The 19,165-nt window shown below is 38.7% G+C and overlaps 1 protein-coding gene across 1 annotated transcript in view; it reads right to left on the reverse strand.

Moving 5' to 3' along the window:
* Nucleotides 1-15,937: 15,937 nt before the first annotated feature.
* rbfox3a (RNA binding fox-1 homolog 3a) overlaps nt 15,938-19,165 on the reverse strand; it is a 320,348-nt gene continuing 317,120 nt past the window's right edge. The window contains exon 16 of the mRNA XM_058406813.1: nt 15,938-18,334. Coding sequence (XP_058262796.1) covers nt 18,332-18,334 — 3 coding nt within the window. The 3' untranslated portion in view covers nt 15,938-18,331. The remainder of the gene's footprint in view (nt 18,335-19,165) is intronic.

Below are 19,165 nucleotides of genomic sequence, written 5' to 3' on the forward strand. Positions count from 1 at the left end.
CTTGATTGAGTCCAGCGGGCTGACACTTCTGGCTCAATGCCATTCATTTCAAAAGAAACAGTACAGCATATGAGTATCGAAGCTAAGATCACAGATGTTCTTTCAATATAACAGTTTAATTAAATGTTCCCGAAATAAAAATGCCAAATGTTGCTAAACGTAGCAAATGTTTAAGCGCACTAATCTTTCACTGCATGCACAACCAGGTACTGAATCTAGATGAAACTACTTCCAGCATTTTTATACTATATCTGCGCATATCATTCCAACTGTTTCTGATGGTAAAATATATTTCTTTTCACATTTCATTTCGGACTTTCTGTCAGTGATTCTCAGTGGGGTGCATTTTGGAGCACTGACTGCTGAGGTACAGCTGAAGAAAGAGAAGTGCAGATCATGACAGCTTAAACTTTTACATTTAGTTACAATTTATGACAGCATATTTCATGCATCACTCAAATTTCTCACTGCTTCTATATTATATATGAATGAAATCTTCTTTTTAAACCAAGCATTGCTTGTAGTTATATTCCATTTATCAAGTGTCATAGAATCACTTAAATGATATAAATATATCATTCAAGTTTGAGATGAGTGTAAGATCCAGAGTTCTTGCTGGCCAGCTGTTCCAGATGTTTGCTATCTCTTACCTACTTAAATTATTCTTCTGTTATTCACCTGGCCTGCATTTGCTTAGCACACTATTGAGCCTGCTGAATTATCTCCACTCATATGACCTCATACCGTACAAGGTTTTCTGTCATCACACCCTCACCTCTCTCGTCTTCTCGGCTCCCCCTGACACGGACTTCTGTTTCTGCTTTTCACTTGCCCTAGAAGCCCTGAGTTCTGCAAGCTGAGCTGCCCCTGCATGATCCCTTGACCTCTGTGCTTCATCGCCAGTCTTGCACTGTGAACCTCCCTGACTGTACTGCTGCTGTAGTGTAGGGGGAAAAAAGGGAGGCAAATAGCAAGAGGAGTGAGCGCTAAAAGCTTGGTGCAAAAGCCAGCAAAACGCTCCAGCTGTAACCTATTTCCATCACTCTCCGCCCATATAACAGCCATTACCCCTCCCTAGGCCTGGCAGAAGACGAGCTAAGCACTTTTCAGAGGAGAGAGGACAATTTGTGCTCGCTGGAGTGGCTCACCTGTCAACGGCTAGCCCTTGAAGTCCTTCGCTGGTGTGCTGGCATCTGTTTCCAGGGGCTGCTGAGTGCCATCAATTCCCTACTCGCTCAGGGTAGGCTTGTGTGAAGAGACCTGGAACTGACTGCTTTAGGAAGCCTCTCTCTAGGTACTTACTCTGACTTTAAGCTTTACTCCATCAGTTCACTCTATCATTGTTCTAAAGATTTCAGTGAAGTCTGCTAAAGAAGGCAAGCATACCGACTTCCTGTTTTGGCAGATGTGTGCTTTCTCTGAGACAAACTATGCAGTGATTCTGCATATCGTTAAATGCGACTTTACACTGAGGCACAACACCAAGCTGGAGTCATAAACCATAGTTAATAAAATAAACCATACCTTCATTTTATAGGCAAACAACTGAATTTGATATTAGAGCCAATTAATTACAGTTTTAATTCCAATATTTTCAGTAACACAGGTGAGCATTTCTAGTCCTAAGGCGTTCAAATGTTGCAGCTTAATGTTTCCTGGCTTTCCATGCCAGATTCAATCAATTAAGGCTTGGTAATTAGCTGATTCGCTAAATCAGGTGTGTTCCAGCCCTGAATGTAAATGTGACTCGACTGGCAGGTTTGAAAGATTCACCGTTGAGGCTGAAGTTCTGCAGAAAAGCCACTTGATGGCACACTTGGCTGCATGTGCCCCTGGCTTTAACTTAGCCACTGGCTTCCTAACCACAATGGCCCTCAATTCGGCATGTTACATTCATAGAGATCTTATTCATTTTGTGTTCTTTGCAGAACTGGATAACTGGAAGAATTAAATAGAGAGACGCCTGAAAAGACAAGTACCATGCAAGTATATCTCTGGTCTTAAGAGATATTTGAGACACAATACATAACTATATATATATATCTACATCATACATATCAAAATTATCTTTAGTCATTAATATGTAGAACATTAACTCTAAACACTACACTTGACTGTTGTGACATGTTTAAATGAATCCTGGAGAACAAAGAATTAGTTTTGGCTCCACTTATTGCCAGTTAAACTGTAAATCTCAGTGGAGCTTATTAATAAGCGATCTAGAAGGAGCAGCATGATGATTATTAATTATGTCTCCACCAGAGTACTCACCTGGGAATAGCCCTGAATTGCTTTAGATAAGGAATATATTATGTGCAGTACCTTAATTTGCCAATCGTTGGATCACTTTCAAATCCTTCTATACAGTATTAAATACCGACAATACAACTGGGAGGCCTAGCTAAGATGATTGGTGCGGGTGTGTGTAAATGCTCTAAACTGCTGATTTAATCTGGGTAAAGTTCACTCTCCTGCAGTGGCAGAGATGTGCAGTTCCGCAGGTCGGACTGTAACCCCTGAAAGAAGTCTGCCAGTATTGAACGACTGTAACAGCACACCATGCATATTCTATGTCTAACGGCCACAAGCAATATCAATTTTTAATTTGACGTGCACTTTGAATATGTCGAGGCATATTTATTAGCATATGCCGATATATAATAAATAATCTACTTCTGAAGCCTGCTGGCAACATAAATTTTTCATGCTGAATGTACCTAAATGTACTGCATTTTAAAACAAAATCTTGAGGGTTTAATTTTTATGATGTTTTATTATACATTAAAGATTGAACCCTTGCTCGCCCATGTCAGAGATGAAGGAGGGAAAGAGTGTTACATGAACTCCCCATCCCTGTTCTTCACCCCATCTCGCCTAATGACTTGCAATCAAAATCCTTCATTTTTGCTGCCTGCCTCTGCATGTGTAATAGCCAGAGACTGCAATATGTTAAAATTGCACCGCACACAGTAAAATTACCATTGTTGAATTAACCCTTACTGTATTAAACTGGCATTTCATTCACACCCAATCCAATATAAAGAGTAATTCTCACTCCATTTGTGCCACTGATGTCAGATTACATTGGGTGAAAAGGCTTAAATGAGCATGAAGCTCACATTATATGGACACATCATTTATCAAATTGCGAGCTTTATCCTTTGATTGGATACAACAGGTTACATCTTATGCCATTAGGTCTAGTTTGAAATGGCTTTATCTGTTGGGAAGTACCTTTAAGCATTTAACAGAGCCTGACAGTGCTCATGCAGCGCAGTACCTTAGCGGGAAAAGCAAAGGTTCAGGTGCTGCATGGAGCTCATACTATCACAGTCCCTCAGAACTCTCCACAACTCTTTCAGCATTGTCTTTATTTCTACTGAGTAGACCATGGAAAGGTGCTGCACAGCGGTTTTAAGAAAAGCTAAGAAAGGTAGTGTAACTGAGGAAGAGCAATGGAGAGAGAAAGGGAGAGTGGGACAGAGAGTGACAGTAAGATACTCTGGCTCCTCTAAAGCTAAAGGGGTATTTGCTGCTTGAGTGACTAAGGTCTTAGGTGACCTCTGGCCCCTCCTACAGCTAAGCTCTAATGGAGGTCTGCTAACACGACTCTTGGCTGCCCAGGGCCTGAAGGAATGACACCCTCCCTCTTTTTGTCCAGCACGGCAGAATTAAACATTAAGAAGCACCCCAGGGAGGGCACTTCTGAAAGGAACAAAGCACGAATGATTAAAAGTTTCTTGGTGTTCGACATAATTGTATTTGGCAAAGGCAGTTGTGATGGAAAAACTCCTTGGGCTCCCTCAATCAGATTTTAACGTTCCTGCGGCCCGTCAGTTAAGTCAACAAATATTTACATTAAAAAACCATTAGAGGTCCCCTTCTCTCTTGACGAGGGATCTCCAAGGTGCATTTGGCCAATTGTTCCACTCGCATGATTCCCTTTTAATTGCGACCGATTGGAGTCTTGGGATGAGGGGAGAGTGGGGAAACTGCCCTGTGACTGTACAACTATAAAACATTTATTGGCCAGTCTTGCTCCATGGTCACAGTCACGCGACAAGGGAATAGCTAGTACACAACGGGGAAGTGTTAAAGGAGGCCTCCCTTTTTTTAATGAACCTTTTATGCGTGTTCAAACAGCAGAATTGTCTCTTTTAATGGGTTGCACACCCAGATGCCAGCACTTTGTCCTGTCCCTCTGGCCTACCCTCCTCACATCACTTCATTAATTGGTCCACTAAAGCCATGTATGCTTCTTCCTTTGCTGTGTTTGGTGTGGAATCTGGCCCCCTTGTCTTTGATTCACAGGCTCGCTTGCTCACTCCCCCTCCAGTGAATGGCAGATGCTACTGTTCTGCCTTGATGGCGAAGCCTTCCAACTTAATTAACACTAAATAATTAGGCAAATAAACATGTAACGGAGGACCACACACTCACCACTCAGACCTGAATGGTGGCACTACCCACTCTCAACACATTCCATGTGCAAAAGCGTGCTCTCTAAATTAATTTCCACCTACAATTTGCACTGAATTAATAAAAGAAGGGTGCAGTGACTCAACATGCTGACTGTGTCTGAATTGAGAACCTGGTGGTGCCGATTGAAAGTGTGCCTGTGCATCATGAAGGCTTTGCTGGATTAGAATGCTGCTCTGAGTATTATCTACTGTATATGTATGCATTATCAGTGCTGAACAATAGTCACAGTCATGTGAGGAGGGATTAGCTAGTACACAACAGGGAAGTGTTAACTTTTTTTTAATGAACCTTTTATTGTTGTTCAAACAGCAGAATAGTCTCCTTTAATGGGTTGCACACACAGATGCCAGCTTTTCCAGATTGAAATACTGCTCTGCTTATTATCTACTGTACGTGCATGCATTATCAGTGTTGGGCAGTAGCATTGTTAGTCCTAAGCAGTGAAGCTATTAGCTTAATGTCATTTTTAAGTTGTAATGAGGTAGTTCTTGTTCCTTTTTTAAACAAAATACCTTTGTATATTGTATTGGCTGAACAGCAGTGTAGCATTGATTAATGATTAGTTTTTACTGTCTATATAATGGTAGGAATTAATTCATAATTTTTTTGCACATGAATTTAGTGAAGGCTAAATATATTTATTTCAGAGAATATTAAGTTGTTGTACTAAGTACCAAGACTAGTCACAGTTAATTAAGATAAAGATGGTTTACATCTGGGCTTTATATAAAAATCATTCTAAGCAGGATAATCTAGTTGATTTTAAATTGCATATGAGTTTTTCTCAAATATGTTGAAACACTGGAAACACTTTATGTTGAAACAGAACTTATCTACTATAAACAAGGCTTAATGGACATAAAGTGCTTCCTTTATTTCCACCGTTAAACATTTGCTTGTTATTTATCTATTTAACAGTTTAAGGTATGAAAACACTAAATAAGGGTAATTTATAACATTTATCTGGTGTTCATTTTACCAAATACATGCTCCATTATCTACGTATTATCTATGTGTTAATATTTGGCCTGCTGTAGCAAAGAGATCCCATGTTCTCTTTCTTTTTTTTTTGTATTGTGTGAAATGAATGTAGATGAGCGGGTGCCACTGCCAGGCCAGGTTATCCAGGTTGAGGTCAGTTGAATCCTGGGAGACACCCAGGGGGCATGCCTCTCGAATTTTACTGAAACTGGATGAGGCAAAAAAAGGCATAAAAATAGCTGGTGCTGTTGTATTATGCAGCTACACAGTGCTGATTCAGAGCTAGTCCTTAGGGATGACTGGCCTAATTTTAGTTAATTGTGTGTTCAGTGCAAAAAAACAAAGCAAAACCCAAAAACAAAACAAAACAGCAAAACTCAGCAACGACAAAAGGCTCAATATTAATCATAAAACATGAAGTAATTGTTTTTCTGGCAACTTCTTTTGATTATTACTTGTAATTACTGAGGATGTAGATTTAACACAGTCAAGTTGCTTATACTGTAGTGGTTACATTTCTCTGAAGGATAGGCTTTAATGTGTTTGAGCTATATTTGTTATAGTAACTTATAGTTGCTTTACATTTCCCATCACTGTGTGTTATCTATGCATTTGGCAATAGGTTGGAAACAGTGATTGTGTGTATATGATACAGCTTCCTGCTGATGTTTTATAGGACACTGTGGAAATGTGCTGCATAATGTGAAATGTCTCTGATTTCCCAGCTTCAAATTCTGACAGGGAAGGTGTCAAACAGTAAACACCTATTTAGGGGAAATTAATTAATGTATTTGCTGGGGCCGGGGCTCCTAATTGCTCACAATTAAATTTAAATGAGCCCATGTAGCTGAGGAGTGAGGAATCAGTGTTCAGGCACAGCAAGAATCAGGACAGGCAGAGGCCTCTCTTAATACCTGCTACTGTATCCCGCTTTTTCCAGTGCTTTGTTGTGCCTGGTCTACAAAACATGCTGGCTTGCACTTCACAAAAAAAAGAAAAATAAAGGATGAGGCTGTTTCATATGTGGAGCAGACATGTGGGTGATTATGTGCTAATGCTGCTCATCGCTGCACTTTTGTTTTTTGCTCTCCTCCAGCAGGATGAATAATGAGTGGGGCTGGCTGCTACAGCGCAGGGAAAGTGGTCCATAAGGAGCTGCGCTAATTCAGAAAGTCCCTTATCAAAACAAGCTGATGTGCGCTGAGACGTGTCGAGGTTGTGCTCTGCTGAGACGGAGGCTCTGCCCTCCCCCCCCCGTGCAGCCCAGCAGCCCTGCGGCCCTACTAATTAACCGAGCTACACATTCATTCGGTGTCAAACAACAAACGCATACCAGAGCAGGGCCGGTCTGAATCCTTTCCAGATAAACACACGCTCTACGTGAGCAAACACTGACAAACATATAAATTCATTCACATACTGTATGTATGTGGGAATACACGATTGGACCTTAAAGAAGATTTGCAATCAAATATAGCATCACTCTCTCATCACAAAGCAAAGTGAGTAAGCAGCAGCTTAATTCAGTAAGTTTGTCAAGTTTTTCATGCATATCGGGGGGTTTTACATAGTGTCCATTCAGCATTTGAAGATTTGAGGAATCACTCAACTCCTGGGCCAGTGTCCATACAGCCCATAAACTTGACACATGTTCATGATGAACTCACATAATAAAGCAGGGCCGAGGACCGAGGGTATTGCTGGACTGCTCGTCACCATAGTTACAATATTCTCCCATAATTAGTGTCTCGGCTCTCTCCCCTGCATCGATTTATATGATCTCCTTAAACAGCTGTAAGAAACAGAAAAGGCCTCTGAGGACCTGTGAGCCTTTGAGGAAGAGGAAATCGAAAGGAAAGAATAGAAACAGGAGAAGAGAGAGAGATAGAGAGAGGTAGAGATTAAAGAGGGAGACAACAATGGTGTAACAAACAAGCCCTGGCATTATTGTACGATTGCATGCTTCCATTTTAAATAGGCATGCTGTAACCCGAGGCTGTATTGAATGTGACTGAGATAGATGGGCTGCCTTAAATAGAACTATTCCTCACAGCCAGGAGTAAACACAACTAATGCTCACAGGGCCTTCTTTACTCACACACATACTGTATATATCAACACTCAGGGCTAGCCTCCCAGATGAAATATACACACAGATGTATAGACATATTAGAGAAAAGTTAAAAATGAGTATGTTCGGGCAACATGTAAACATCTAATATACCATATTCAGAACAGATGATATTAGTATGTTTATTAGTAATAGAACATATTTCCAATGTACTGCATGATGAGAGCCGGAGGGGAATTCTTAGCACCTTCTTGGCCTGCATTTTAAAAAAGAATTTACATGTCTGTCATTTTAGCTTGTTTTTCCACTCTTTTTATAGTTCATTTTATAGTTTTCATTGAAAATGAAAGTTAAAATTGCCAAAAGTAACCTTTTTACCCCCTCAATAGAGTTTCTACCTATATACAGCCAAGAAAACCCACCCAGTGATTATGAATTCAGGTACTGGACAGAATGTTCATATAACCACCAACATAATTAAGCCATTACAGTGCATTAATGTCTTCATTTGATATGAGTGGGGCTATTTTATGAGAGAAAAACATCACTCCGGGCTATTTGGAAGCGGGCAATTGTGTTCAGAGTGTAAGCTGTAAGATTAAGGTGGTAATATATTGTATGATTTATAGTATACTATTGTATATTTCTATACATTTAAAATAAAAGTCAGTTCATTTGCATTTGGCTCATGCTTTTATACAAATTGCTACACAACTGAGGCACGATACAACCGATTAATTGTCTTCTGCTTACCATGGCATCCTTACAGTGATGGGATCTGACATCTTAACCTTCTGATCCTTGATGCAAAGGCTTAACCACCGAGACACCACTTCCCCTGAACTAACTGTTGAATTAACTCGCACTAAAAGATTAACTTCAGTGTGAAACCAAAGTTTTTACTTGCATGTAAATTTACTTAAAGTTAAAACATTTTCAGATGCTGATAAAAAGAGAACATTTATCAGTGTCACTCTCTCCTGAAATGTTAGATAACCCATCATGCATTGTGTTTTCTGCTATTTTACTGTGCTATTTTACTTCTCTTATTACCCAACCATTTGCAGTATAATCCTTTACAAGAAAAATAGTATTTTGTTGTAAGTATGTAGTATAAACTGTGGTACTAAGTACTAAGAATTTCTATCTTTTTTTAATTTTCTATTTTTAACAGCTAAGAATAATAACAGTAAATTACTCTGAAATTACTAACAGGTTTTAATATATGTAATAAATGACATAAAACACTTCATAACCTGATAATTGCTTACTAGTAACAATGCGGTAAGTGCCACCATATCCTTGCTAAATGCCATGGAAAGGTTACATATTACACTTCATTCCAACATATTGTACCAGGTATGATAAACAACCCAGTAAAATCATAGTGACAATAAACTCTTTTCCTTTGCGCTCAGACTGCAACTGTATCTTCAATTTAAAAAGATATATTATTTGTACAGTGCTTTTAACAATATACATCGTCACAAATCAGGTTTACACAAATCCTGATGTAGATTTAGAACTCAAGACAACACGAAGCAGAAACTTTGCGAGGAACCAGACTCAAAAGGGAATGCTGATGCTTTACCAGTGGTGTACTATCTCATAAAGGGCAGCCTCTTCTACTACCATACCCTGTGCCAAGGGAAGCTCACTGACTTACTGGTTCTGCCCTGCTCAAAAAATCAATGCAGTCATGCTCTAAGCACATATACATCCATTGGGATAGGAGGACACATGCAGCATAAAATCACTATAACCAGCTTTCATGAGGGGTTATACTAGCCCTTGTTGGACACTGAAGTCTGAAACTTTTCCTGGGTTGTAAAACATGCCTTTCCCCATCAATGAAGATTGGAATTACTGAGCATCACAGATTTGGAGGTGTTGCTATTCTGATGGTGCCTTCTTATCATCCATCCATCCATCCATCCATCCATCCATCCATCCATCCGCATTATCCTGAAAACAAAGTGGCCATAAACCATGGATGGGATGCCAGATCCTTCTTGTTATTTTAACTAATTATGACGTAACTGTTTGTGTAATTTAGTTACCATTTATCTTTCACAAAATAAAACAGAACAAATTACCTATTTTCTTGATTATGTTTATTTTCTATAATTATCTGTTTAATACACAAAACCTGTAACTCACACTCACAAGGGTTTTACTTAAGACATATTGTACTGTAACAGAAGGCATTACCAAGCTTTATCTGTCCTTTCCCAAGCTGTTAAACAAATATCAAATTGGAACAATCTAGATTGAATGTCAAAGCATGACAGCTGACAAGGGAGTTGAATGAGTGGAAAACCATCTTTTTGCTTCCTCCTTCATTTTGTTCTCTGACTTCACTGAGCTGTGAGTTGGCAGTAGCTCAGAAGCTCAGCACTGATGTGGTGGTGTGTTTGCGGGGGGATTTGGAGACCTGTAGGCAGAGCACACACTGGGGAGTTGTGGTGTTTGTCCTTGTGTCTGGAGTGTGTGTGTGAGAGTGAGTGTGAGAGAGACAGAGAGAGAGAGAGAGAGAGAGAGAGATTCAGCGTAATAGAGTTGTGATGGCAGATTAGTGAAGTCTCAGACCAAAGGTGTGGGGAGGAAAACTGACCTGTGTTTAATTAAACAAGCAAACAAAGGAGACAAAGAAGCCAGGACTAGTAGGACAGAGTACGTGAGATTTGGATGAGTGTGTAATGTTTATGTCTAGACTTAGCAGAATGAGCATTTAGTTTGCCTGGGGAACAAACCCTCTCTCTCTGTTTCCCACCCATCAAGTCTAGAGTAAATATTTACTCTATATCAGGCTCTAGTCTTATCCTTGAGCCGGAATTGGGCACATTTCTTCTGGTCCCCCTCACACAGTCTCCATCTCATTTACTTTGTCTTGTTTTCCCTTAGTTCAACTTTACCACAGCCTGATGCTTAACTGAAACTATTCGGCTAAGACCAAGTAAACTGTCTGGTATCATTCAGAAGGTATAAATATAATAACCAAAAACCAAAACTCCCAAGAGATTAGCTCCAGAGCTACATTACTGAGATATCCCTAAAAATATAGAAACACCTGCAAATGTTCGTACACTGAAGACACTACGTTGCATCATGGCGCAGAAATTGACTCTAATTTCAGACTTTCAGGAAAGCTTAATTAAGAAAAGAAAAAGTACTAGACAATACATCTAAGACACATTTAATATACTGTAAGTATACTTTATATGTACTGCATGTCTTCAGTGTTTATAGGCCATAAAGTAATGAACTTTGATTTAATGTAGTGACAATAATAGTCACAATATTGACAGTAGGTGATTCTTACTGTGTCAGCTGCCTCTCATTAAAAACTCAACACATGACAGACACCACATAAGCCCCATGAAAGAGAGCCCTTTAGAACTGCAGATTTATTTTCTGGAATTAATTTCCAAGTATAATTAAAGCCTTAATCTCCTTTTTACCCTCAACAAAACAATTTTGTACGAACCCAGAGAAGCAATCCAAAATTAATTTACCGCACCAGTGATTAGTATTAATGCTTTGGCAGTTTTTTTTCGCTCACTTCTCCCTCTCTCTCTGAGTGTTCAGAAGAAAGGATATGTCCTGTTGTAACATAGAATATTCACATGTAATTAATGTAAGCCCAGCAGTGCACAGTGGGCTAGCAGGCATGTACTCTTAATAGCCTTCATCCAGGGAATGGCAGCTTTATCGCTTTATGTCAGCGGTGGCCTGCTTATGCTATGAGTCTGAAACCCTGTGCATCAAGCTTTCATATCAAAGAAACCAATTCTTCTAATGCTGGCAAAAAAACCACGTCTCCTTTTCTAAATGGAAGTGTTCCAGGTATTGGCAAGCAGGATGAACTAATGCAAGATGTGTGAATGTTCCAGAAGCTCCAGTTGGAGCCTTAACAGTCTATGTTCAAAGTCTGACCTCTAAGAACTCAAGCTTTATGCACCTCTACCTGTAATTCAAGACAGAAGGATCAGAGAGGCTTACTCCACCAAAGTGGTCATAGGAAAGAGTAAGCTCCTTTTCATAATTAGAACATAAATTAAATGGCAGGCATGAAGAACTGAAAGAGAAGGAGAAACAGTAAGCGAGGAGCTCTGTGTCTTAAGCACACACTGTTGGTTCTGATGATTCGAGGCTAGTGTTTTTCATCCAGTTCCTCAGGTGACGTCTAGCAGAGATGTAAAGCTTTGTTTGATTGGACTAGACTCTGCACAGCATGTATAACGAGGTGATGAAAAAGTACTGAAACATGGGATCAATGTGGAGAGTGAAACCTTGTTTGTTAGTGTAGATGAGTGCATGTATTTGTGTTGTTTTGGAGGACAGAGAGGAGAGATCAATGGTGCATTTGCTTTGTGTAGGTAAATGATCATCCGAGGAATGGACAGGTACACTCTATCTTATGGTCGTCTGGGGATTTAAGACAAATTGGCCTAAAAATCTCATCATCCTTTTCACTCGCGATTCTGAATCTTAACACCGGCATTGCCTACACACCAGACGAGCACTGCCTTGTTCTCAAAGTTGAGTAGTCGGTTTACACAACATTTGCTGTCCTGTCCAAGGGCATTAAATATGCATCGATTTTACATGTAATATTAACAAACAGTTGCGTTTTATGTCATGTGTTATGTTAGAACAAACACTGAAATTGGAATGGTGCTAGCAAATATCTAGCAGTAGTAAGTCTTGGCAGCTGAACATGGGTTATGGCAATTTAGATAACAAAAGTTGCCTAAATCTGTTAATATGAGAAGTTGAAAACAACACTGGTAAATGAAAATCCTCACAGTGATACTGAAATCAAATGTTTTCTTTTTACCCAGAGTGCACAAAGTCAACTCCACAGTAACACTATGTTCATCTACCTGTGTAACAGGCAACTAAGTAGCAACAAATGAGTATTAACGCTTATTTTACTCCTATTAACTACTACTTAATTACTCAACAAGTAGGCAAGCAGGAGTTCATTATTAACTAAGCAGTAATTACTAATTACTTTAGGGTCTAAAACACTAATTACTGAGTCTTATGTTTCCTCTGTGAAACTACTAGCTATCTATGACTCATTGATAATAATTACTGATTATTTACTGATCACATTGATACTAATTCCCAATAACTTCCATTTGGAGATGTACTACCTAATATACCGTAACTTAATCCAATACCTGTGTCTAAAATGTAAATGTCCATATGAGTTTTTATAGGTCTCCTCTGAGGAGCACAAGGTTAGTATGTAGACTTAATTTATCCAGTCAAGATCTAAACAAAGAAATAAATAAAAAAATTAGCTTGAAATGACAAGCTGCAATGGAGCAATAAGCAACAAATATTCTCAATTTCAGAAGTGTTTTAATAATAATATTTCAATAATTAATTAATGGTCAATGTAATTATAGTACAAGGGGACTTGTGTACGGTGGCCGAGAAGTGCAAAACAAAATAACAAAACCAAAAACAAAACAACAAATCAGAAAACAACATCTGTCACTCAAGATACATGGAAGTTCAGCAGGCTGCAGCAGTAGGAAGTCAGTTCGCATGTATATGAGTGCAGCTCTGCAGCTCGGTGTTTTTAGACATCGTAAACTAATCTTATGCCATGATACACTATCAGGATATTCAAAATCACGGCATATGAGCGTCCTTCCTCAAGGTAGCATTGAATGAATTCCACTTTATTATAAATATATGTTTGTTATTTTCTTTAAAAGATTTAAAGTTGCACTATCTAAAAAATGATTTAAAGTGAACACAGAACTCCACACATGTACAAGAAATAAAGTTACATACACAATTTCCTACTTGTATACGTATAGCTTGAGCGACAGATGTCTCGTCCAATCAGCGTTAAGAATTCCATTCACAAACTATACCTACCTTTTCTGTTTTGTCTGAATTGTCGTTGTGTTTTTGGATTTGTTGTTTTGTTTTCTGATTTGTTATTTTGTTTTCTGATTTGTTGTTTTGTTTTCTGATTTGTTTTTTTGTTTTTGCCTTTGTTGTTTTGTTTTCTGATTTGTTGTTTTGTTTTCTGATTTGTTTTTTTGTTTTTGCCTTTGTTGTTTTGTTTTCTGATTTGTTGTTTTGTTTTCAGTTTTGTTATTTTGTTTTCTGATTTGTTGTTTTGTTTTGCACTTCTCGGCCACCATACCTGTAATGTATTTTAAACCAAAACCAAATTATCAATTCAATTACAATGAACACTTTCTGCTTGGTAAAACAATAGCATTTTGTACAAGGATCCCCATAACCAATATAATATGTTAGTGGAACATTGCTTGGTAGTGGATCTTGAAGAGTGAAGGTTAATTATATCATTAATTCCACCCAGTGACTGCCAAAATCTCAGTTGCCTCTGGCAAATATTCATATAAAACTTCATCACAAATAGATCACCAAACATGCATACAAATCAACATAGAAATACAGGAAAAGCTTATACTCTTATACCCTCTTATACAATGGCCAATTTAATGTATCTTTAACTTTATTATAAACCTGTGGTCAGGGTTTGAAAAGGGGCATAGTGCACAAATTTGGAACTGAAATTTCCAAGCTTAGTGCTATGGAAGCTTCACCTAATATTATTTGTTGCAGTGGAATAATTTTAAAACCAAGGTTTAGCTGAAAAAAAAATTAAGAAAAACCTTTTTATGTTAACTTAAAAATACTTGCATCTACTTCTTATTTTCATCGATTTGTTCAATTTGAAGTAACCCCTTTATCTAGAACACTGGGAGTGAAGCAGGAATACATCTATTACTGTTTCTTATTTTATATATTAAGTTGTACTTATTTTTCTGAATGGTTGTCAATAACTCGGGAGTTGAATTTAGATACCATGCAATATTTGAAACGAGACATGCCGTTTCTCTAAATATCTGTAAACATTAAAAGAACGAAGACTGTTTGTTGAAGAAAGAAATATTTATTAATAATCATATTAATCATGATGATAATAATCATAAGATAATGATATAATAAATAGTACTGGTTGTCTGAAGCACATTGGAAGCATACAGAAAGAGAACAACTCAAATGCAAAGTTAGACCCAGAACAGTCTTTTCATTTTCAATATTGATTTTTCTGCTTATTTTTTTTTCTAAACTTGTACTTATTTGGAACAACTGCAAAATATTTATGAAGAAAATAACCTGAAAATATTAAAAATAGCTTTGTTGTTACATTGAGCCAGTGTAGCACAATAAGAACACTGTTTTGTTTTTCTTTTTTTTTTTTTTTTTTTAAATATAACACATTTTGTATTGAGCTGACAGTAGAAGGAGATTTTGTACATTTGTAGAAAATAAAGGGGCTGGAAGCACATAGACACTGGATGGATTGACAGATGAATGGAACAGATGGATGGATTCATGGATACTCTTTCACTGAGATGGCCTTCTCACACCCCATTCAAACCTTTGTGCTTAGGGAACTGGTGAAGACACACATGGCTGCAGATTGTGGAGAGGGTGTGTGACTGCTGATCTAGATTTAGGTTTGTGTTTATAAAGATTAGATTCCTTAATCAATCCGAGTTTGACAAAGTTGTCTGCATAACTGCGCTTGGGCCTGGTAGGAAGACAAATTTTGGATGAGGGAATGTTAGAGAAGCACAAGTTTCATTTCAGCTTAAGCTAAAGGGAGGAGTATGAGCACACTAGAGTTTGCATTGCCTTTTGGCTTTGGGTTAAGGAAGACAGGGTGAGCTGACTTTGGTGCTTAGGTGGACATGTCTTCAGACTTCAAGGAAGGAACAAGAGCACAGGGTGAAGACAACAAGCCGAAAGATACAGTGCAAGGGCTGATACACACCTTACAGCGGTCTAAAACCAGGACATGTAAACAAGATATATGTCATACAGACAAAAGCAAAGAAATAAATCCAGAGGTCTTGGATCTCTGTGAAATTGACATCTTTTGTTACTTTGTTCAGTTACAGTCTCTTTCAGTACAGAATCGTCCAGTCGGATTTAGTGTCCCTGAAACAGCTTGTCTTGACGGTTAGCTCCCATCCGCCACTGCTGATACATGCTGATGCTCCATAACTCTCCTCTAACAGGCGAACAAGTGCCTCCATTGCCCAGTGTATAGTTACCTTTAATGTACTACAATCACTGAGATACGAGTTGCCAGCTTGATAGAAAACAAAGTATTGTTCTGAAAGCAAAAATGCAGCGAAGAGGAGTTATATTTTCATGGTGTGAAACGTGTAAGTTCTGTCTTGACATAACACCTGAGTCCAAGGAAGCTCATGATTTTGCAAAGCTTGGGAATGGCATTTGGAGAAGAGGCTTACCTACACACTATTAAATGTACCATTCTTTGTCTGAACCAAAATCCTGGAAAATCAGCATGTCTGATTTGCATGTCACATAAAAAAAAAAACATTTTCATGTTTTAATTTTACATATAGAGTAATACATCGTAACAGGAAGCTTTTGCATGTAAGTAAATTTTTCACATTTTGCATCAACAAAAACATCTTGCTGTTTTCTTATTGACCTCAGCACATTGTTCCTTTTCTTGAAGCACATCGGTGAACCAATTTTGACTGATCACACTGTCCTGGAGTGCTCCATTTTTTTTTTTTCCGTCATATAACAGTAGTCAACACAGACATCTCCATTAGAACTCAGGTCCAGTACCAGAACAGAGACTAGCTAGACCATGTACATACATTTACAAAGTACTACTTAAAAAATAAGGACATATACCTAAAAAGTTCAAGAATTTGAAGTACATTCAATAGCTGAAACAAAGAATCAGACAGACAGAGAAATGCCACCGAAGTAAAAATCTCTCAGTACACTAACAGTGCAAAACCTGAACCACCATTGAAAACAAGAAATAAAATCATCGTTTGAAGGGTCGCAAAGTCACAAATAGATATATTCATATAGAAATGTTTTTTTTTTCTCCATACTTGTAATACAATAATACAACATTAGTAAATGGCTACAATTGACATTTGACCCATGCTCAGCAGCATGTTATTAGTACAATGTTTAACTATATATGGATATCACTAAAGTGGAGCTCAGTAGAAGTAGAAAGGTAACAGACTTTAGTAAAATTTCGCTTGCAACCCTTTGACTAAAACTACCTCCCATCTCACTTTGTTTCCCACATTATAGCAGGCAAGAGCCCATTTTCAAGATGGATGGCCAAACTCCTGTGACAATACAAAGCAGACAGCTCCAATTGTCTTAATTTGTAGCCCCCTGACACCATGTACAAAAGTGGTTTACTACACAACATGGCCACCTCCACAACAACACTACAATGTAATGCTTTTTGGTAGCACTGGGGCCACGAATCAGTGAAGCCCCTTTCCACCCATTTCCCACTTACTCCACTGTGACCATTCCAGGCCGACACACTATATCACACACACACACGCACACACACACGCGCGCACACACACATACACACACACACACACACACACGCACACACACAGCCTTGTATGTCTCAGTGCGCCCATTTTTCTTCACTGGGCCTTTACACATTGTGCTACTGAAAACAGAGGGTTGTCAGACAGCATGAATGCCTGTATGAACTGCATCTTTTCATTTAAGGATGGAGATGGTCATTAGATGGTCTTGTAACTTTGGCAATTGCCACACTCAACCGTAACCACTAAAGTATTCATAATGACAATTTATCACACACTGCATGGGAACGGCCTCAAAGACATCTCTAGCACTCTTTTTTTTGTTTTGTTTTTGTGGACAGGCTTTTGGTGGTATATTTACAGTTTCTTGACTCGACCTGCCTCTCCTATTTAAATTATAATATTATATGATAACAAATTTTAAAGTCTTTTAAAAGTATTATCTCTTGACATTGGCATGAAACGTAATTACAGTACAGTGGATCTATATTTGCAAAATTCTCAAATTAAAAATGATTTCTTTTCAAATTCATGTCAAGTTTATAAAACTGCTTTAAGCCAACGATACTGACATTTAGGAGAAATGGAGGGCGAAGGAGTGAATAAAAGCTTCTTTTTCAGGCCTACATCAATGACTAAAGGCCCTTGACCTTTCTCTCTGGGATGTAATGCTGTTCAACAGGAACTTAGCCTTTGTCCACCGAGGCATTAGCTGTCACTTCTGACCCATAGCAGAAGGTCAGTGATGGAAGACTCAGGCCTACCACACACTGGAGCCCTAGACGAAGCCAGGCTGCCAGACTTGTGTCTAAAGAGGCTGCAGCCCACTTGTCTTACCCTTTTCCCTCCACCCAGTCTTAAGGGCAGGATAAGCTAGTCTGCAAAAGGAGAGGGGGTGAGGAAACAACCACGCCCCCTCAACCCCCCTCTCCAACAGCGCTGCATTCATGCATCGTTTACCTCTGCTGAGTTTTTTTGTAACATTTTATAACATATTTATACATACATATATCGCTATATAGATTTATATATATTTATATATATACACTCATCTTTTACTCTTTTTGAGATCACAAACTTAAAAAAGTTTAGAAAAATAAAAAAAGTTTTTATGATGAGCTCTTGTCTCGTCCTCCACCCAGCCAGGCTGTCACAGGTGAAGGCTAATTCTTCCTCCGCTTCACAGCTTGGCTGTCATTCATGTCTCCATCACGATATGATGCCTTCAACTCACAGCCTTGGTGGAAGGGATCCTTCTTTTTATGTGTTTTTGTATTTTTATGTGTTTTGTTTTGTATCGCCACCTTAATCCTTCTTGTCGTCCACTATTTAGCCGTTGTCCGCCTCTTCTATGATTCCTCTTTTTCTCTTTTATTTACTAGAAACATAAAAACATGCTGATTAGTGAAACGTTATCCTGTAAGCCACTGAATGTTAACATGCACTTGTTAAACAGCTGAACTAATTAAACAATAAAACAAAACCTACTGTGATGAAAAAAAAGCTGCTTATTACATTCTGCTAATTGTATGGTCTCAGAAATTATATCAGAAATATCAGACATAATCCCTGGATATAATTCCAAACACGCCTTTCCGGATTATCCACAAATCCTAATACAGAGGGGCTGAACAGAAAGCAAGACACATTAAAGGAGCTTTGGCAAAATCAAAGATAACAAAGTAGTTTTATGAAGGATGACAATAAACAAGAAGAGCAACGGTTTCCACGGCGAAAGACAGGCAGATGTTAGACAGTCGGAGAAACAGAACAACAGAGAGATGGTGAGAGTAGGAGAAGATCAGGAGCAAGACCGGGAGTCCAAGGTGTCCTGGGGCTCTCTTCCTGACAGAAGCTCTCTAATTTAGGGAGATGTGGCACTGCACTGAAGAGGCTCACGAGCATGCAGGCCAACTTTAATTTTAACATCACTTTGTTGTTGCTCAGCCCTCCCTGGAGGAGCCCACAGATGTGCTCTGGCATACTGATCAAGCCCCATGATGGGCTTCTGTTCTCGACATGAGCCACTTTATCTCTTACACAGACTCATGATGGGCTCTGCTCTCTTGCTTGACAAACACAGACAGAAATAGACTCGGAGAAAGCGTTACCAGAGACGCCCGAGCCGCTGCCTACTCATCTGTGACCGGGTACAGATTCTCTTTCAAATGATTCTGCTTTAGACATTGAAACACATGCAATCTCTAAA

This window comes from Hemibagrus wyckioides, linkage group LG13 (genome assembly GCF_019097595.1).
Source record: "Hemibagrus wyckioides isolate EC202008001 linkage group LG13, SWU_Hwy_1.0, whole genome shotgun sequence".
Classification (NCBI taxonomy): domain Eukaryota; kingdom Metazoa; phylum Chordata; class Actinopteri; order Siluriformes; family Bagridae; genus Hemibagrus; species Hemibagrus wyckioides.